The 21,729-nt window shown below is 36.4% G+C and overlaps 2 protein-coding genes across 2 annotated transcripts; both read left to right on the top strand.

The window, feature by feature from the left end:
• Positions 1-469: 469 nt before the first annotated feature.
• Positions 470-12,617, top strand: sfxn5b (sideroflexin 5b). Its single transcript, XM_077578797.1, has 14 exons — positions 470-636; positions 3,762-3,830; positions 4,846-4,923; positions 5,035-5,061; positions 5,146-5,200; positions 5,297-5,322; positions 5,474-5,527; positions 6,484-6,540; positions 6,626-6,691; positions 7,837-7,927; positions 8,009-8,124; positions 8,267-8,352; positions 11,083-11,200; positions 11,367-12,617. Exons 1-14 carry the CDS (start codon positions 580-582, stop codon positions 11,442-11,444), a joined length of 978 nt encoding a protein of 325 aa, XP_077434923.1. The 5' UTR covers positions 470-579; the 3' UTR covers positions 11,445-12,617.
• Positions 12,618-13,237: 620 nt separating this feature from the next.
• smyd5 (SMYD family member 5) lies at positions 13,238-20,799 on the top strand. Its single transcript, XM_077578943.1, has 13 exons — positions 13,238-13,349; positions 13,786-13,894; positions 13,959-14,098; positions 14,298-14,419; positions 14,498-14,567; positions 14,977-15,081; positions 15,167-15,229; positions 16,024-16,094; positions 16,198-16,304; positions 16,585-16,641; positions 16,714-16,808; positions 17,774-17,844; positions 18,724-20,799. Exons 1-13 carry the CDS (start codon positions 13,257-13,259, stop codon positions 18,875-18,877), a joined length of 1,257 nt encoding a protein of 418 aa, XP_077435069.1. The 5' UTR covers positions 13,238-13,256; the 3' UTR covers positions 18,878-20,799.
• The last annotated feature ends 930 nt before the right edge of the window (positions 20,800-21,729 follow it).

Here is a 21,729-nt window from a genome sequence, read left to right as displayed (position 1 = left end):
TATGATGTATTTTATTGTATATGTATTTGCTTTTGTATGATTTAATTTTCACGTGTTTACTTATTGTTTTTAATTAATTTATTTGTATTCGTTATTATTGTATTTATTTTTAAAATTAATTTGTAAATTGTTGGCTTTTTTTTTTGTTGATATCGATTTCCCCCTTTTGTACCTTAGTCTTTGTGATCTGGTTTGAAAAGAAAACTTTATGGAGAAAACAATAATTAATTTTTAGTGCACAGCATCTAACCGGGCTAATCATTAATCCCTCCTTTATAAGGCAAACTTTTTTATGTGATCATTTTATATCTCCGGCTCTCCGTCAAATTTTAAAGCGGCACGATCGATCGCTGCAGTTATGCAACAGCCTGCTGCCCGTCATCGATCATTTGGGAGGTGTAGTCACGCTCTGTTGCTACGCTAGCGACGGCGGGCTGGAGAGGACTTCATTTCCCAGCAGGCTTTGCGGCTGGCAGCGAGCCTGCTTTTTTCCCCAGCACTACTTTCAACCGCGAGGAGTTGCCTGTACTTGAGGACGCGGGCTTGAGGTTCATAAATAAGAAACAGCAGCGGGCTGTCATGGCGGAAGCGGAGGCTTGTCCTGCTTTCCGGCTCGGGGGGTCGCGCTACAATCAGGTAAGACGTCTTTATCGTTATTATCTGATTGTGACATTTGGTTTGAACGAGGAGGAGGAGGAGGAGGAGGAGGAGGAGGGGGGGGGGGGGGTCCTCGGGTGGGAAAACAGGCGGCTTCATCATCATCATCATCTTCCTCTTGGGATGCTTCCCACTTCTTCCCACTTTTGGGCGCTCTTTGCGAATTTGACAACTTTTTTTTCTCTCTCTCTCTCACGCTATAGAACGAGTTTACGTAAACAGTTTAGAGTAAATAATCACTAAAGTGGCAGATAAAATGCGCTGGAAAACTCCCCTATTTGCGAATTACAGTATGTGTTCTTTATGTAACACCCAAAGATGCTACCAAAGCCCTAATAGGAAAGTAGTAAGTGGTGTCACCAATGGCGCCTTGATTTGCAACTTTAATTTGTGAACACACTCCCAAAACACTCAAATCATCACCAGTCAAGTTCACCTGCAACTATAATAAGGATAAGCAACATAGAAAATGAATGATTGGTTATGAATTTAATATGGTGTGAAAACCTAATTGTCTCATGATTGGAAATTGGGACCCGACTTTCCACCCCCATCCTACATCCTAGATTGATGAGCCGCTTCCCTCCATTGAATGAAGCCCATTACTCCATTTTCCATGCCTGCAAATGAGTGATTAAACATTTGCGTTGGTCAGCTTCATGAAAGTGACCTTCACATCTTAAAAGCGGGCTTTTTTCGCTGATTCATCAGCAGCAGCCTGTGAGAATTATTTATTTACCTCCTGCTGCACTGAGCAAAGTCCAAAGAAGACACGGCTTCGCTTGTCTTGTCAATCATCACAGCACAGTGCAAATTGATTCCATATTTGTTGTGTGCAGAAATGCATGGGGATCGCTCATTTACTTGTCATTGAACATATAACTTGTCTTGAAGTTGTTATGGCAAAATAGAGTGCACTAATTGGTGTCAAAAGAAGGAAGTAGTATCGGTTAGAAATGGCGACACCAGGTATCATATCGAGCAGATTCGCGACCTTATTTCAAGGTTGCTTGAGACGGCAGCCGATACAAGTATTGGCCGTCCTCTTGTGGCTGATTTATGATCAGGAACTACAAATGAGAAATAGAAGAATAGAAACTGTTTGTGTGTGTGTGTATATGTTTCAAAACTAGTGGTATCTTTACCGGTGACGACTCAAGAATTGAATACTCGTACTGGTATCGGTCTGAAAAACAGTGGTATCGAACAACCCTAAGAATGACATATCGTGTATGTTACTATACCACATAACTTTGTCTTACAAAAGTCCGCTAGCGTAATGCTAACGCACAACGGTAAACATCATAGCCTAGAAAAAAAACTAGCATGACATCACCTATAAACAACTTGTGTGTGAACACAAACGTGAAAACACACATTGATTGACAATATAACAATAGGCACATGCATATATTCTTTATCCTCTGTGAAAAATCTATCTTTAGTACACTATGACTGTATACGTGTCGTGTAGTGTATATATTAGGGCTGGGAATCTTTGACTGTCTCACAATTCGATTCGATTCCGATTTTTGGGCCTGCGATTATCGATTCAGAACGATTTTAGATTAAAAAAAAATTCATTGACAATGATTTTTGCTTCAATTTATAGGTATGCAAAGAATTGTCATGATCTACTCCAGTCTGACTCGCTAATGCTAATTAGCGCGCTACTTGTGGCACTTTTATCACTCAAAAGAAAGACTATTCATACAAAACGCTTCAGGAATGTATACAGAGAAGCATCTTAACATCCTACACTGTAAAAAATAAAATAAAAATGAAATAATAAAAAATAATTAATTCAAATAAAATAACTTGATCATGACTTTTTGCTTCTATGTGGCTACAACTTAACAGTGCTCCCAATAAAGGCACACACAAACAAGGGCAAGACAGTATAAAATAATTGAAATAAAATCGATTTTGGGACATTTAAAATCGATTCTGAATCATACTGAATGAGAATCGCGATTCTTATGAGAATCGATTTTTTGGGCACACCCCGAGTATGTATGTATTGTCCTCGCATATGATACTAGATACACCTTTCATGGCCGTTGAATTTACGCATGAAATCATAATGTAGTTATTTAATTTTTTTTTTAAATTTTTTATCTACTCTATGTTATTGCACCCTGTTTTTTTTGTTTCTTCTTAAAAATCCAAATTAAACTGCATGAATTGCACTTAGTAGAGAGAGACTAGACTTACGACTAATGTGGGTCATTAGTCATTACGTTCATTGAAATACGATTAAAAAATACATGAAAAATACAGCTGAAAATAGTTTTTTTCAGTTTTTGTGTAATCCTGCTCACTAGCAAACAAATGACAATGAAAAGCAAATATATATATATATTTTTGTTCCACCTGTGTACACGCATACCAGCTACGTTTTTTTCCCGTTCTGACACATCGCTGCTAAAAATGAGGCCAGTTCTTGAATCAGCGCTAAATCTTGGTGCGGTTTGTGTGCGCAGTGTGTCTGTGCAAGCCTTGTTGTGTTTTCCCCAGAGAGCGAGAACTCATGCATAATTAAAGCCGGCTCCTCACATGGAGCCCGTCTCTTGCAGTAGCAACACGGGAGGGCCAGACGGTGAAGGCATCATAGATTTTTTTTTTTTTAACTTGAGGAGCAGCCATGAAGGTCGTTGACAGTCATTTACAGGAGTGATCATTAAAACGATGTAAAATAAGGTTTGTTCCGCCCTCATTGGCAGTGATGGAAATCTTTCATGGCATCTGATTGAAGCTGCCTCGTTGTTGTCCATCTGGGTTGCCAAACGGGCTCTTGGCGTTATTATTGGGTCTGTTCACACTGCTGGCACTCACGCGTTGCACTTGGCAAGAGCTCACGGGGGACAGTGAAGGCAACACACACAAAAAAAAAAAAGGGGGGGGGGGAGCTTGACCTGCAGTGCCAAGCTTTTCTTTTGAAAAGGTTCCCCTCTGCATGCAAATACTGAGATTAAGAAATGAAAAGTATTTTTTATAGAAATGTTTGGTTAAATTCCGGGTTGTTTAACTTTCAGGGTGTTCGATGAACTTTTTTTTTTTTCAAATGTAGTTTTGGTTGAATTTTAATTTCGTCTCTGTTCCAGGGTTCCTTTCTTGGCCGCCTGAGACATTTTGTGGACATCATCGACCCAAGCACACTCTTTGTATCTGAGGTAAAGCTACGTTTGTCTATTTAAAGGGACAGCAACGGGAAAAATCAACATTTTGGATCTTTTAGCCATGTTAAAATGCTAATTCCTCACCAAAAACATCACCAAAGTGGTGTTTTCCTCCATTCGCCCTGCTATGAGGAATTTGATATCAGGGGTGTCAAACATGCGGCGGATCAGGCCCGCAAAGGGGTTTAATCCGGCCTGCGAGACCATTTTGTAAAGTGAAAAAAAAAAGGAGTAATGTCGGACTAATTAACTCATTCACTGCCATTGACGGCTATAGACGTCAAAAATTCATTTGAACTATTTCTATTAGTTTAATATTTTTTCCACTTTTGTTAACAAGAGTATGAAAACCTAGATTTTTTTTTTAAATTTTACATTTACAACAGATATACAATTTGTGATTAGTCGTGAGTTAACTATTGAAGTCATGCAGTTAATTACCATAAAAATTCAAAACGCCTGACACAATTTAAAAAAAAAAAAGATTATTAAAAATTAGGGAAGTCAGGCGATTAAAATTTTTAATCGTAATTAATTGCATGACTTCACTAGTTAACTCACTGTTAATCACAAATTTTATATCTGTTCTAAATGCACAATAAAAAAATCTAGGTTTTCATGGTCTTGTTAACAAAAGTGGAAAAAAAATATTAAACTAATAGAAATAGTTTGAATAAATTTTTGACGTCTATAGCCGTCAATGGCAGTGAATGAGTTAATCAGCCTGCCACAAATGAAGCATCTAAATTCGTAAGTTCACAAGCAATCCTCACATGAGCAATGCAACGTCTACATGGAATTGCTCTGGATGTCATTATTTTACATGCAACTTAAAGTTAATTTGTTTAAAACAAAAAACAAAAGTGCATTGACAATTGGCCGTCTTAAAATCTCAGAAAAGGTTCTGACTGACACTTATGGAAACTACAAGTAACACTTTTGCGCTGTTGAACCTAACAGAACAAATGGCCTCAATAATTAATTGGTGGTTTTTGCCATTTCATCTCAGGAACAACTTAAAGAAAGCATCAAACTCCTGGACGACTTTAAGCATGGAACACTTCCACCGGGAGTCTCCAACCTTCAAGTGAGTCTTCATTTAAATGAAATTATTATTATTGAAATGACTAGAAGTAGAGACAATGATTCCTGATCAATTGAAGATGCCCGTATGCTTCTCTTCACCTGCTTTGTGAAGTTGTGGGAAGCCCAAAAGGTCAAACAGGTGAGCGCTAACCGGTGAAATCACTCAAGCATTGTCGGGCCGATCACATGACGATGATGTCATACTGTCATGATGTCATCTCAGGCCATCATTCATCCCGACACAGGCGACAAGATCTTCATGCCGTTCCGAATGTCAGGTACGAGAAGATGAAGATCTTTCCGGAAGTCATCCATGTTGTTCTCCTTCTGTTTGCTCAGTGTTGTTGTTGTTGTTTTTTATTCGGCCTGCGCAGGTTACGTACCGTTCGGAACGCCCATTGTAAGTCCCGTGTTGTTGTTTCTTTAATCATGTGCTTTGGCTAACGGCTGATGTCATTCTCATGCTCATTTTTGTGGAATGGGGAAGATGAACTTTGGACTTACTTTGCTCTAAAATAAGATCTTCTTTCCCTGACTTTCATCTGCTGTAGGTCATCGGCCTTCTTCTGCCCAATCAGACTGTGGTGTCCACCATTATATGGCAGGTAAACAAACATGCATATTAGCATGTTTCTTATTTCCATGCCATTCTCTTTTCAAATATCAGCTTTGTATTTTGGTTGCTTCATTTATTCATCAATGTTATTCTTTTCTAATCGGCTAAGATATGAGCTCATAACACATCTATGGCATTTTGCTTTGTGTGTTAGCATTAAGCTAGCACACTGTGCTAAGGCAAACTTATGTAAATTATTTTCAACACACATAGTATAACTCCCTTTTGTTATCTATCTATCTACAGTATCTATCTATCTATCTATCTATCTATCTATCTATCTATCTATCTATCTATCGAGCTATCAAGCTATCGAGCTATCTATCAAGCTAGTATACCTAGCTAGCTTACTAGCTAGCATATCTAGCTAGTTAGTTAGCTAGCTAGCGAGCTAGTATATCTAGCTACTTACTTAGCTAGCTAGCGAGCTAGGTATCCACTGTACTATCTATCTATCTATCTATCTATCTATCTATCTATCTATCTATCTATCTATCTATCTATCTATCTATCTATCTATCTATCTATCTATCTATCTATCTATCTATCGAGCTATCAAGCTATCGAGCTATCTATCAAGCTAGTATACCTAGCTAGCTTACTAGCTAGCATATCTAGCTAGTTAGTTAGCTAGCTAGCGAGCTAGTATATCTAGCTACTTACTTAGCTAGCTAGCGAGCTAGGTATCCACTGTACTATCTATCTATCTATCTATCTATCTATCTATCTATCTATCTATCTATCTATCTATCTATCTATCTATCGAGCTATCGAGCTATCTATCAAGCTATCGAGCTATCTATCAAGCTAGTATACCTAGCTAGCATATCTAGCTAGCTAGCGAGCTAGTATATCTAGCTACTTACTTAGCTAGCTAGCTAGCTAGGTATCTTCTGTTCCATCTATCCATCCATTCATCCATCTCTATCTATCCATCCCCTGCAGTGGCTGAATCAGAGTCACAACGCTTGTGTCAACTACGCCAACCGCAATGCCACGAAGGTAAACAGCACCACTCTATATTTGTGCTCATGATGCCTTCGTAAAGAAAATAAATAAATAACTCCTTGGACTTTTTGTTATCCAGCCAACGCCAACATCCAGGTTCCTGCAAGGTTATTTTGGAGCGGTGACCAGTGCCGTGTCTATTGCGGTGAGCCTCTTAATGAATCACCATTCACACTATTTCATGACTACATGTAATACTGTACTGTAATCCTCTGCATATTCATAGTTTACTATTCGAAAATTAAAAAAAACTCACTTAGCCACGTTTTTGTATATCTTTCTGTAATGTTATGACACAAGATTCTGTCATAAGGATTGGCGTCGAGGGAGCGTGTTGAGTGATATATGTTGACTGAGAGAAGCTTTGCATTTTGGGTTTAGCCTGGGTTGTAAGTGGAATTCACAGAGAGTCTTCTTCATAACTGCATGTGTCTTAAATTAGTCTTTTATCTATTTTATTTATCTTATACATTTTTGTTTTTTCTGTTCTTTGTTTATGTTCAAATCAGTCAATCTGTCAATCATGTATGTGCACTGCGTAAAAAAAATAAAAATAATTAGTTTGCGTATGCTATTCAATTTTAAGGGTAATGTTGAAAGATGAATTTTTTATTATTTTAACTCATTCACTGCCATTGACGGTTATAGACGTCAAAAATTCATTTGAACTGTTTCTATTAGTTTAACTTTTTTTCCCACTTTTGTTAACAAGAGTATGAAAACCTACAATTTTTTAAATTGTACATTTAGAACAGATATAAAATTAGTGATTAATCATAAGTTAACTAGTGAAGTCATGCGATTACTTACGATTAAAAATGTAATCACCTGACGGCACTAATTTTTAATAATCTTTTCTTTTCTTTATTTAAATCATTTCAGGCGATTAAAATTTTTGAGTGTAATTAACTGCATGACTTCAATAGTTAACTCAAAATTAATCACACATTTTTTTATATTTGTTCTAAATGTACAGTAATTTTTTTCCTATGTTTTCATACTAATAGAAATAGTTCAAATGAATTTTTGACGTCTTTAGCCGTCAATGGCAGTGAATGAGTTAATTAATTTTGGGATCGTAATTTATTTTACATTTACAGTTGAAACAAATATAAGCAGTTATAAACATTTTTTGGGAGGTGTCGAGTGTTTTTTGCGGCAGCTACTATTTGCACAAATGGGCTGAGCCCCAACATGAATATGGGATGGTTCAGTAGAATCAAACTCACGTTACATATGTATACAATGTGACGTGTCATGTGTATGATTTTTTTTTTAAATGCTTTGTAGGTGGGACTGAATGTGCTTATTCAGAAGGCCAACAAGCTGAGTCCTGCCACCAGGATGATAATACAGAGATTCGTCCCATTTCCAGCAGTTGGTATGTTCTTAAAGGGCCAGAATTAGCATCAGCCCGGGACTTTTTTCGTATCTTTTCTCATTTTTCAATCTCGATACTCAGCGAGTGCAAACATTTGCAACGTGGCCCTGATGAGGCACAACGAGCTGTCGGAAGGCATCGACGTGCTGGACGCTAACGGGAAAGTGGTGGGCTCCTCCAAAATCGCAGCCACGCACGTGAGTGCCAATTTGGAAGGCGGCTGATGAAATGAATGATTTCCCGCTCACGTCACTCGGCAGCCATCTGCTCTCCCGACGGAGGGAATTAAATGTTGGTCTGAAGCGAAGCGTGTGCGCAATGCTGTCGTCCCTCCCGCAGGCCATCGCAGAGACGGCGTTCACACGTGTGGTCCTCCCCATGCCCATCTTTGTGCTGCCCCCCATCATCATGTCCTACCTGGAGAGGTTCGTAACATGCACTCAACGCAACCTACATTACCACCTTTAACAGCCGAGGAATTGGTTACGTTTCAATCGGACCCTGCACACCTTGATGTGAAGCAAGAAAACGACATAATTTGTCCAGCCAATCAGCTGAAAGCAAAACTGAATATATCATGAAACAAAACGTAGAATTATAATGATGAGGGTGTTCATTGTAAAAAAGTCATTGCAGTTAATAGTTGAGGGGAAATTATAAATAAATATTGATCATGTATAATATTGAAAAACTAATAAAGCGATGGTGCAGATTTAGTCATATAAAATAACATAGAAATTGATTTTTTTGAGAAGAGCATTATAATTAAAGTCAGAAAATTAGATAAGTAAATACAATTGTATTATACAATTTTGAAAAAGTGTATACGTATGAATAAAAGCATAATATAACATTTTGTAAACAGTCATAACTAAATGCAATAACGTGTTTTTTTAACACAATTACAATTATATAATACAAAATTTTAAGTCATAATTTTTGAAGATTTAATAGTGCTATTATTATTATTATTATTAATTAATTATTATTAATATTGCTAAATGCTCTTATGGTGATGCAAATATTTGAAAACAAAATGAGTAAATAAATTCCTGATTCAACATATTAAAAATAATATTTAAATAAATATTAAAAAATAATATTTCAATAAAACAAAGGTAAAAAAAAAAAAAATTATTATTATAATAACAATAATAATTATTGTTGTTGTTGTTATTGTAGAGAGAAAACTAATATAATCCAGTTTTTAAAAGTCACAATATTCTTATGTTGCAAAATAAAAAAATTAAAACTCTAATCAAAGAATAGTCAAAGAAAAGGGCCTGTGTGGCACTAGTATTAAAAATACAAATAAAATTCCACTATTTATCATTTTGTGTAATCCTGCAAAGAAAGAAGCATATGGCCATGAAACGCATAAAATGTCCACCCCAACATGCTAGAACCTAACAAGGCGTGTTTTACGATTTAATGCTCAGTGGGAGCAGCAGCCTGAGGCCAACTCAGAAATGCTCCAACCTGAAAATCTGGAACAGCGAAGATCCATGTACATATGACAGCTGCGCAACTTAACATCAGAGGATGCTTATCGTTTTCAAATACACAATAGAAAGTTAGAGACATGTCGGTTAAATTGTACACTTTAGAGCTGAAATAGGCTTTAGGCTGAAATAATACATCATATATTACTGCAATGCTAATTATCACTAAAAGTGCTGCCTCCACATAACGTAATATAATTTGTAGTACTGTGTGGGGTACAGTAACATGCTGTAAGACACCACATTTAAAAAACTTAGGATGTGCTGCTGTTTTGGTTAGCAGAAGGGGTCATTTGGATACGGGTGTACTACCTGTGCCACAGTTCAGAAACAATATTTATCTAAAAACATGATCAAATAATAAATACATAAAATACATTATTATTAAATGTATTCAACTACAAATGTGTTTTGCTTGTCCAACTTGGCTGTAGCAGTGTTACTTTGGATGTTACCAACCAATCAGAGGACAGAAAAATGCTGATGTTTTTAAGTGAGGCAAATCTGAAATCTGATTGGCTAAAGAAACAATCCCATTGCTCATATAGTTTCAGTGACATGGGCCAGCAAGGTTATTTTAGTTAACGAAAACGAAACAAAAAAACTAAAACTAAAAAATAATTTTGTTAATGAAATAAAATAAAAAAATTTTTTTTATATATATATAAAAATAAATAAATAAAAAATAACTATAATTATAGCAAAAATATCCTTCATTTTAATTTTGGGTAATTAATTTAATACATGAGCCTTTGGGGATAATTTTAAATGTGATTTTAAGTATACTTATTTCAATATTAAACGGAATAAAGACGTTTGAACGTGTGTCACACAAAGGCGACCTCATCTGCAGCAGCCAATAGAAAAGCACCTTCAGATGACATCACGCTTAGGCGACAATTTTGCCTGCTTGACTTTTGGCTCCCAATGGCTCGGCTCGCCTGCTTTTTCATTTAACTCAGCTGAAATGCAACGCTAGGTAAAAAAATGTGTTACCTTTTTCATTTTACCGTGGTGTTTATTAAATACTGTGCACAAATAATGCACATTAAAAAAATATATATACAAAAAAAAAAAAAAAACTAACAACCTCCCTGAAAACTAATTTAAACTAACGAAAAATGTTTTGTTTTTTTTAAAACTCAAAATTAAATAAAAAATAACTCAAATGAAAATTCCAAAACTAAAATAACCCTGGCCTTGGGCAGATTAGATTGACATAGCAACAGTTCGAGACTGAAATCTGATTGGACAAAGAATCTACATATACTACTGGAAACAGAGCAGCAAGAAAAACACTTTAAAATGAAAAGAACAGACTGTTGGGAATAAATTAATACAATTTCACGAAAGACATATTGTATTACAATTTAGGTTGAAAATGTGTTACAGCTATTGTCAATAACATGTAAAGAAGAAGTTCTTTCATGAAGCCATGCAGCGAGCGTTCTTAATGAATAATAGACCAGGTTGAGTAATTGCACCTTGAGGTGGTTTTGCACAAGAAGATGAAGCTCACAACTCTGCGTTTTTTTTTTCCCTCCCTGCAGTTCCCAAAATAACTGCAGGCTTCTAAGAGATCAATGTGCACATGTGCGGCCTCACTCATGTTTCTTCTTCCTTTTTTAATAAACGTCAGCTTGTACGTTGCAGGCTGCCCTTCCTGCAGAAGAACCGCAGACTGATGCTGCCCATCCACGGCGCGGTGTGCCTGCTTACGTTCGGCCTGTCGCTGCCCGTGGCCATCAGCCTCTTCCCGCAGATGTCACAGGTACATTATGAGCCCATTTATGACTCAAGGTCGCAGGGCTTCAACTTCCAAATCAAACATACCACGCCTGTCAAGCGCCCTGGCAGTCCCCATGCCTCTCCTTTTTTCTAATTAAGATCTCACCTTCAAGCCTCTCTCTATGTGTTTATTTCCGACCTCCTCGCAGATTGAGGTGTCTCGCCTGGAGCCCGAGATCGCCATGGCAACAGATTGCAAGTTGGTGACCTACAACAAGGGTTTATGATGGATGGCGTGACGGTTCGAGAGGAAACAAGAATGGGATGCGAGGAATGTTAGCAGAATCTTTTCGCAGCTTGTTTGTATAGAAATATGATCATATGAAGTGCATATTGAAATGATATGAGATGTTGTAAATAGAACACTAAAAAAAAACTGTCTGGAAGGCACATTAATAGTTTAAACATGTAGTAACGGTATTTGGCCACAAGAGAGCAACAAAAACCTGCATTGCTAAAGATATTTTCAATTATGTTTTTCAAAATAATAATATAAACAAAATTAATCATGCGTTTATATTTTTGACATGTAACAATCACATTTTAAAATGTCTTAGTATAAATACAATTTTTCAATAAATAAAAAGGATTTATACAATTTTACATATATTTATAATATCATTTTATACAATTGCCATGTATTTACTGTACAAACAAAGCAATTGTCATCGTTTATGAAGCAGCTCAAAAATAACTACATAACTTTGACTCTTTGAAGTTGACTGATAATATTCCTCCAAGCAATATTTTCATAATTAAAAACATGACATGAAACACTATAGCTGCTACAATACTGAATTTAAATGTTTTAGTAAACAACATGTGTAGAATTCTAAGCAGCTGCCATACAACTACTGCATGTATTTGAATTTTTTATTTTTATTTTATTTAATTGGATCCATACTTGACTACAATGTGTCTAATTTGTACTCCTCAATAACTTTTAATTTATTTCAATAATTTGCTCTAGGTTGTCTATGTAAGTTACCATTACAATGTGATTATATTATTTTATTTTTACACTTTTTTTTTTGTAATTTGCAGGGTAATATTGCTCTCAAACTGAGAAACACTGCAATAAATGATATACTAGTGCAATGAAAATATGTGCTTGACTACTGTTCTAAAATGTGTATGTAAAAATTTGTGTATGATTTAAAATTGTCTCGACAATTGACACACGGCAAGTATTTCAACATCAATAATGTCTAACAAACTAATTTCTTCATTGTATTATACAGTTTGCATTCCTAATTGATTTTGCACACAATTTTTTGACCATTTTTTTTTATATCACTATATAACATGAAAGTGTTTTTAAATATTTGTATAATTTACACAAAAAGTTCACTGGTTGCAAAGTACGTGATTTAAAATACTAAATAAACATACTAAATATATTTCTGTGAATGTCTTTTTTTTCTCTTTTCTTTTTTATAACTAACCCAAACCAGTCTTTGTATTGTCAATAACTATAATAATAATAAATGATAGTGTTATTTGAAAAACCAAGTTTTTTGTTTTTGTTTTTTGGAGGTGGTACTTGGTGAAAATCGTTTGAGAACTACTGGTCTATAACTTCATGTTTTTTGTTTTATTGTCTTCTCAATTAAACGCATAACCGACATGAAACTTGGTTAATATTTGGCCAGCAGCTATCATCTATTTTAACTGTTCCGTTAGATTATCTAACTTTGTAGATTTTGTAGGATTTTATTATTATTTGTAGTAGTAGTTGCAGGGGTACTAGTTATTTTGTTGTATGTATTGTTATTGCTGTCATTAGTCGATATATAATTAATGTCAATGTTACAGCTATTGTTATAGTTTGAAAATATTAGTTATTGCTATTTTATTTGTATTTATTTATATTGAGTATTATTTATATCTTATAATTATATGTATTTATTATTTCTGTTATGTGCCTAATCTTTACAGTTCACCGGGTGGTCTTTAGGGGGCGCGCCATTCACTTGCCGCTGAGTTTAGGCCAGCGGATTTGCACGTGCGTTTCCGCGAGGTTAAAGTTCGTGGCCAAGATGGCGGCCCCCGTGGATGACATGTTTTCCTTCTGTGTGGATCCTAGCAAAGTTGCTGTAGGCGTGGAAGTGCGATTTATTGACAACGTCAAGGTTGGTCTGTTGACTCTGTCAAGCTTTTTGAGCTTTTCATGGCGGAATGTGTGCAATAAAGTGAGCTTTATTAGCCGCTTTCCACCCGAGAGAGCAGAAAGTAGAGCGCCCATCCATTGCTACACATGTGTTTTAAGTGTAGTTGCCTTCCTAACTGTGTCACATCTATTGCGTTTGGTGTGCCGAAAAATGGCAGATGACATCTGCATGTGCTGTTTATATTCTTGTGTATTTTTCCAGTGACGTTGCATAAACATAAGTAATTTTGATTGACATTCAGCAGGAATCTGTGCAAATGCATCCGATTTTGTTTTATTGCAATTATAATAATTCGGAACAATGCATTGCCAATAAAGTTATACCATTATAAGGTACTTCCCCTGTGTATAACTATCATATAAAAAATGTCTGGATTCGTTTGTTTACGTGTTTTAAGGGGAAAGGTCTGTTTGCCAAGAAAAGCATCAAGAAAGGAGATGTCATTTTCACCGAGCGCCCGCTTGTCTGTGCCCAGTTCCTGTGGAATGCTTTGTATAAATATAAAGGTGAGACTCAATCTGCATGGGTTTAAGTAACTCATTATTGACATTTGAAATGTGTTTTTACCAGCATGTGATTACTGTTTACGAGCTCTGGAAACGGCCGAGGAGAACGCCCGCAGACTCTCGGGCAATCCAGCCCTCAGTCTTCCTTTTCCGGAACTCTGTCCTGTCCGACCACAACTCCACCAAGTCTGCCCACAGTGTCAGGTGTGTCTGCTTAGGAAGTCACCGTAGTGGAACTTCCACTTTCGCGTTTGGAAAGTTTGGAATTTGACCTACATTTTCTGGAAAAATCTGCACCAATAAGTATATTTCTGCTAGGAATTGGCTTCTCGAAGTATGTTTCTATGCGATTGATGAATCGGTATAATATGATGCTACTCCAAACCAACTCAACCACCTGCAGGTGATGTACTGCAGTGCCGAGTGTCGGCAAGCTGCGGCGGATCAGTACCACCGAGCGCTGTGTCTCGGGCCGTCCCATGAAGATCCAGACCACCCTGTCAACAAACTGAAAGATGCCTGGAGGTGATTTCGAATGGATGAGTCTTAGTTTGTCTCAAGACCTCTTTGTGGGTTTTATAGTAACCGTTCTGTTCTCCGCAGGAGCGTGCACTATCCTCCAGAGACTTCCAGCATCATGCTTATGGCCAGAATGGTTGCTACTGTTAAACAAGTGAGATGATGATTTATTTATTTATTTATTTATTTCCTGGAGTTGTAATGCTGCCTCCGCATGATTCTATCATTTGTACTGTACATACATACTGTAACCCCCACGGTTACATATTTGCATATTGACATCACGTATGTATAAAATAGCGACGGGGGAACGCTAAGCGAGTGTCAGGTGTGAAACTTCATCAACACCTTCGCAGCTTCCTGGTTTTCGCGTTCACACCGGCACTGATATTTCATCCACAGGCACAACGTGATGATGAAGCCATTAAGACCTGTGACCTAGTGATTCATCATTATTATTATTATTATTTAAAAAAATGTTGACTTGAATGTTCCCCGCGAGACTCTAATTAAGTGAACCAATGCTTTCTGCTAACCAAGTGTGTTGTTAATTTGTGTCCCAGGCCAAAGACAAAGCACACTGGCAGAAGCTTTTCTCGCACTTCTGCAGCCGCACGGCCAACGAGGAAGACGAGCTGGCCCACAAGCTCCTGGGGGAGAAGTTCAGGGTAAATATTGCTTGTGGAAATTTCCGACATCTAGCAACTAACCGGTAGTTTACTAATATAATATAGTGATGATGTGTGTTTTTAGGGTCAGCTGGCGGTGCTCCAGAGTCTTTTCAAAGAGGCGATGTATGATGATCAGCTGAGTCGGGTAAGCGCCAGAATTTACGCTTAAATCTTTAAAAAAAAACACGAAGAATTGAAGCAAGTCTTAATCATATTATATTTATAATTTAATAATCTGTTTAACTATTTTAGCAGAGCTGGTCAGCATCCTGAAGAGATGTAAAAAAAAATATACATATATATTATATATATATATATATATATATATATATATATATATAAACTGGTATATTAGCAAAATGTTTGGTCAAAAATAACTCAATTAATGACAGCTTCCAAATCTGTTTCTGCCCTGCAAACAAAAATTTAAAAACCGAAAATAATTATAAACCTTTACACAACTTATTTGAACTCAATATTTGTTTCATATTGTAAAATGATAAGCCATGCAAAATGACTCCAGCTTGTCTTATTTCATCATCCAATCTGCCAGTAGTATGTTTTTATTTATTGTACTGCCCCCTAGTGGCCAACGCAGGCACACCAGACACAGTGCACACTTAATTAAAAGCATAAAAGTACTTAAATTGTTAATCATGTTTTTAATAAGATAAGTTGAGTTAGTGTGGTCATGGAACAAATTTGACTTGTGAGTCAATGCACCACTGTATAACCAATTTTCCATTTTTGTCTTTCTTTTTGCGCGCTGCCATTATTATTTTGTGCTAAATTGACACCACCGCAAACTACAAGCCTTAATAATAGATATTTTCAAAAGAACGGCCCCCAACACAATCTTTTTGCTGCAGCTCTTATATTCTTGTCTGGTTATTAGTAAAGCTCCAATAATGCATGGTTGAAATATTGATTGTGTTGCAGTGGTTTGTTCCTGCGGGCTTCCGCTCACTCTTTGCTCTGGTCGGAACGAACGGACAAGGCATCGGCACAAGGTCAGCTGTTCTTTCTCCGTCTTTGTATTTCCTTTCAAGGGCGCATCTCACCTTGGTCCTTGACGTGATGTTTTTATTATGTTCTCTGCGTGTCATCCATCAGCTCCCTGAGTCCGTGGGTTCACGCCTGCGATGCAGTTGCGCTTCCCGCCCAGCAGAGAGCGCAATTGGACTCATTTATCGACCAGCTGTACAAAGACATCGAGAGAGGTGATGCTCATTCTCTTCGGATTGAATTAAAAGTGCATGATCCAAGTGACACCATTTTGTGCCGAAGAGGGAAATGCGTCACGGCAGCGTTTAATAGAAGCTCACGTGCGGAATCGGATATCTTGAGATCGGAATCAGTCCTTGCGGACATCAACGGTGTCAAAGCGCAGATGAAAAATCTTGTCATTGGAACATGATTGCTTATGCACAACATGTGTCTAAGCAAACAACACAGGACGTAAATATTAAAGCTTCTTGTCGTTTTTTTTTTGCTTTGTAGAAACAGGAGATTTTCTTAACAGTGAAGGCTCAGGACTATTTCTACTCCAAAGCTCATGTAAGTTAACATGACTTTCACGTTTCTCAATGCAAGCTCACAAGAAAGTCATTTCATTATTTTTCTCTTCAGGCAATCACAGCTGCGTGCCCAACGCCGAGGCTTCCTTTCCTGACAACAACTTCCTGCTTCACCTTACTGCCCTCGGCGACATCGAGCCAGGCCAGGTCAGCTGACGCATGGGGCGGGGGTCAAGGGTCGGGGGTCGTACTCGTAGCGCTAGATGGCAGATGCTTTGTCAAGCGATGGTTCAAGCCGTAGAGCAGAGTTGACTTGCAATTTGGTTGGACTTTGAATCTGTTTTAGGGAATGCAGGTTTTGCAATATGTTTTATGTATTTAATTTTTTTTAATTATTTGTTGATTTTGAATGCTCCAGTAAAACTTTGAATTATTATTTTTTTCTTTATTCTTGTTACTTTATGACTTTTTTTCTTTACCATTTTAGTCTTGAACATTGAACAAATATGACTTTATTCTAATGTTGGGATTTTTTTCTTTAAAAAAAAGAGCTGATTTTGTCATAACTGATTTTTTTTCTCAAATACGATTTTATTATCGGAATATCATGACACTAATTTTCCTCTGTGTTTCTCCTAATATTAAAATGTTTCCCCATAATTAGAAAATATTTAAAAAACTTAATTTTTTTTATTATTAATATTATTAACCTTTATTCTTGTAATAATCCAATATTTCCAAAGGGGAAAAAAAGGTGATTTTTTTGAAAACTACAATTACTGCATTACTCTAAAAAATGCAAGTGTCATGTTGTAATAGAATTTATTATTTGATAAAAAAAAAAAATAAATAAACATTTACTGACCAAAATTGACTTAGTTGTAATATTTGGATTGTTGTTTACTAATAAACCTACTGCTTGTTCTTGTCCAATTTTGTTTTCAAAAAACATTTTCATCAAAAGATTTGTTTATTATTATTATTATTATTATTTTTTTTTTTTTGTAATGCAACTTTTTTTTCCAAATTCCCCCCAAATAAATATTTTGTTTGTTTTTTGTTTTTTAAATGATGGAATGCTGGACATGAAAGTTTCTAACTCAATTACAACAACATGAAAATTGTTGCTGTGAAATGTTTCTTCTTCATTTTTGTGTGTGTGCCATTTCCAGGAGATCTGCATCAGTTACCTGGACTGCTGTCAACGGGACAGAAGCCGTCACAGCAGACACAAAATTCTGAGGTGAGCGGCGGCGACTCCTCCCCGCGAAGCTCTTGAACGCGCCAATAAGCCGCACGAATCGATGAGAAGCCTGCCGGCCAATACCGGGCGGCGTCGGGGGCTTCAGTAGTTTATTGATGTACGCGATGTCACTTCCTCCATCTTTGGTCATTCAAGGACAGAGACAGTCCACTCCTTTCATATTTTTGGCCGTACGTTTGGTGTTGTAGAGCTACGGAATGACTGCAGGACGGGATTCTTAGTTTGTGTGTCATCATCAGTTCTTCATATCACGCCATCAGAAAGTAGACTGAATTGTGTTGGGGAAATGGAGAAAGAATTCTTTGGAGTCACAATTATCATGTTTGCTTTTAGTTATCATACCTCTCTCGTGTCGTTTTGTACAAACACGATTTCCTAGTTAGCTAGCGGTGTTGCTTCTTGTCACGTGCGGTTAAATTATTGCTACATTTAGGGGGTGCTGAATCTCACACCTGACTTACGTTAGTGTAATTAATGATAAACTGGTCACATGAGGTGTTCAAAGTCACACATTCATTTGTGTCGAATTTAAATGAGCTGCAGCTGTGACGAGCAAGCTTCCTCAAGTTTATGTCTCCTTTTTTTCTCCCTGGTAGCCCGGTTCCGCACTATTTGTTGTCTCTGTATCCGTTTGTACTTATACTTATCATATTCGGTCAACAAAAAAAAAAAAAATTGCTCTTAGAAATATCATTCTGCGGATTAATTGCATTTCTATTGAATGGGAAACATGACTTTGTTTTGGAAACATTTTTGGTTCGCTAACAGGATGACGGTCAATGTGCGGTTTTCAAAAGCAACTAGCATCCGCGCTGATGGCATAACGTGGCTAACAAGCGGGTTCCGTTTGGCCTTCAGGGAGAACTACATGTTCATCTGCTCGTGTGTCAAGTGCGTCTCCCAGACGGACGAGCCGGACGTGACGTCGGAGGAGGACGAAGGAGAAGAGGAAGCGGAGGTCGAAGGTGAAATGGAGGGTGACGATATGGAAGACGAGATGACGGACGTGTGATTATTTTTTGGGGGTGACTGATGACATGCAACCTCATTTATCCTCAAACACGACACGCACAACAATAAACAACTCTTCACAGTTGCTGGGACAAAAGCTTTCACCTATTTTTTTTTTTTTTGTAGAATGTGTCAAGGTTAAGGGTCATTGTTTATTGATTGTACCTTCTTCAAAGAACAAATTGCAGCTTACAAACAACTAGTACTTTGACATCAAACTATCAGTTTTGTGTATTTGCAGTATCTCATAATGATGCTACAAAGGAGTTAAGGCCCGTATACACTATACACCAGAAAGAAAGAAAATAGGATGGCATTAAATCTGTAATTACAAATATGTTTCTAAGTTTGTTTACAAGGAGTGTACAAGTTTGCAGGAATTAAAAAAAAAAAAAGTTAGAAAAAAAATTGTGAATATTAGAATAGTTTTATTTTTCAAAAAAGATGCAATCTTCTAAGAACGTTTTTTATTTTATTTAGAAAAAACATATATTGTAATTTGACAAAAAAAAAAGTTTACTATTGTTTTCATTTTAGAAAAAACATTTGAACCCCCAACCCCGCAAAAAAATCACAATTGTTTATTTTTTTCCTCAAAATATTGCGACTTTAAAACCCCAATTATGACAATATTTATTATACTACATCTTTTTTTTATTTGATTAATCCTTTACTTTTTCTAAAATAAATGTATTGATAAAAATGAGCTAAAATTCTCTTTTTCTCCTATAAATACAACCTTTAAAAAAAAAAGAAAAATTGTATTTATCGCTTTCTTGTAACGCTACAAAACCTTCCCCCCAAAATATATAAAATAGCATACTATAATAATACTAATTCTCTTAATATTTTTTTTCTGTTGGAATTATTTACTTTTTCTAAAATAAATGTATTGATAAAAATGAGCTAAAATTCTCTTTTTCTCCTATAAATACAACCTTTAAAAAAAAAAAGAAAAATTGTATTTATCGCTTTCTTGTAACGCTACAAACCTTCCCCCCAAAATATATAATATAAAATAGCATACTATAATAATACTAATTCTCTTAATATTTTTTTTCTGTTGGAATTATTTACTTTTTTTAAAATAAATGTATTGATAAAAATGAGCTAAAATTCTCTTTTTCTCCTATAAATACAACCTTTAAAAAAAAAAGAAAAATTGTATTTATCGCTTTCTTGTAACGCTACAAACCTTCCCCCCAAAATATATAATATAAAATAGCATACAATAATAATACTAATTCCCTTAATAATTTTTTTCTGTTGGAATTAGTGGATTTATCCCCCCCCCCCCCCCCACACACACACACACACACAGTGTCGCCTACATATCGCGAGCCTCTTTAGCTGTGTAACCATGGAAACGGCATACCGACCAATCGGCGTGAGTCATAGTCGTAAGCATCTGTGTACTTAAGTGTACACTTGACCTGGAGTCATCCGGAGAGTTGTCACGATGGTGCTGCTTACATTCAATTTTATTACCTTAAGTGTATATACTGATAAAGTATTACAATTGAAATATATGCATGATGCAGTGAAAACTACAACCACTGTAAATCTTTTAGGACAGTATTTTTAATGTTGTTCATTATTTATTATTATTGAATTGCATTTTACCTCCAATTTTTTTTTTTGTCCTTCCACTTTTCTTAACCAATTCAAGCTTCCAAATATTCAAGCTTGTATTTTTCCACATTTTGTCACAAAACACAATGTACAATGACATTTGTTGTTTCTTGTAACTAGTCTTAGTCATATGGAAGCGCTGGCTTGTGGTTTATTGTTAGCGTGATGTTTCATGTTCTACCACTGAACGTAACATGTCATTCCACCATGTATTGAATAGAAATTGTATGTCAGGACACACACAGGCCACTTGTCGTTTTTACTCGCGTGGCATAAAGCATTGAAATGAGATGTCCATTCAGTCATTTATCTGCTTAACACACACCACCGCCGCACTATTTGTTCAGTTGTCGCTTGATCAAATGTTTGCCGGGCTGCTCTCGTTACTGTTGTGTTGTGTGTGTGTGTGTGTTTGTGTGTTTTAATTGTACAGTCGATGTGACAAATGCATGAGAAAGTCATTGAAAAAGAAGCCAAAGCTGGTGAATATCATAAGTAACCCTCAGATACAAAGCAGGCACGAAACCTTGACTGGACCGTGATTTGCTTCAAAATGACAAACTGGAGTTATCCCACTCATTCTCAGTGGTTCCATTAAAAAAAAAAATAATAATAATAATTTGACATTTTATTTTATTCAGCTTGTATAGAAAAGTGATGCAAAACCAAGTGATGTAAAGTTTTCAACATTGAGTTATGGCTGCAGGTTAAAGGTGGGCCGCGTTGTTTATCTCGAGCGGCGCTAAAGCTGTCGAAATAATTCACTCTCCGCTCACGTTACGAAAAAGAAAAGGCCGGCGATGCGTGAACCTCACGTGGAGCAATGTGCGGCGTCTATGCGGTAAATATTGATTTTAGCGGTGACAGCGTTGCGGAAACGATGGACGTGAACGCATCACGGCGGCGAGTTTATCACGAGATTAGAAAGAAAGAAAGGCTGTTTTGCTCCAACACTGACATCGTCAATTAATGCCTGTTTTTTTTTTTTAACACCACCAAGTTTTCACTGGTGTTAATTTTCAGTGAATTTTGAAATGTAGTCAAAAGTGGTAACATATGTAATCATTACATTGTGCTTTCATCAGGTTAAAACATAACTACTAAAAAATATATATTGCTAATAATATTTATTTCTTTTTGCATGCAATAGAATCACAATAAATCAAAGGTGGTGAGCAATTATTTATAAAAATATAAAAATAAACATTTATGATTTTTTAT

Source organism: Vanacampus margaritifer, chromosome 10, assembly GCF_051991255.1.
Source record: "Vanacampus margaritifer isolate UIUO_Vmar chromosome 10, RoL_Vmar_1.0, whole genome shotgun sequence".
In the NCBI taxonomy this organism is placed as follows: Eukaryota; Metazoa; Chordata; class Actinopteri; order Syngnathiformes; family Syngnathidae; genus Vanacampus; species Vanacampus margaritifer.
This window is presented reverse-complemented; position numbering and strand designations above follow the sequence as displayed.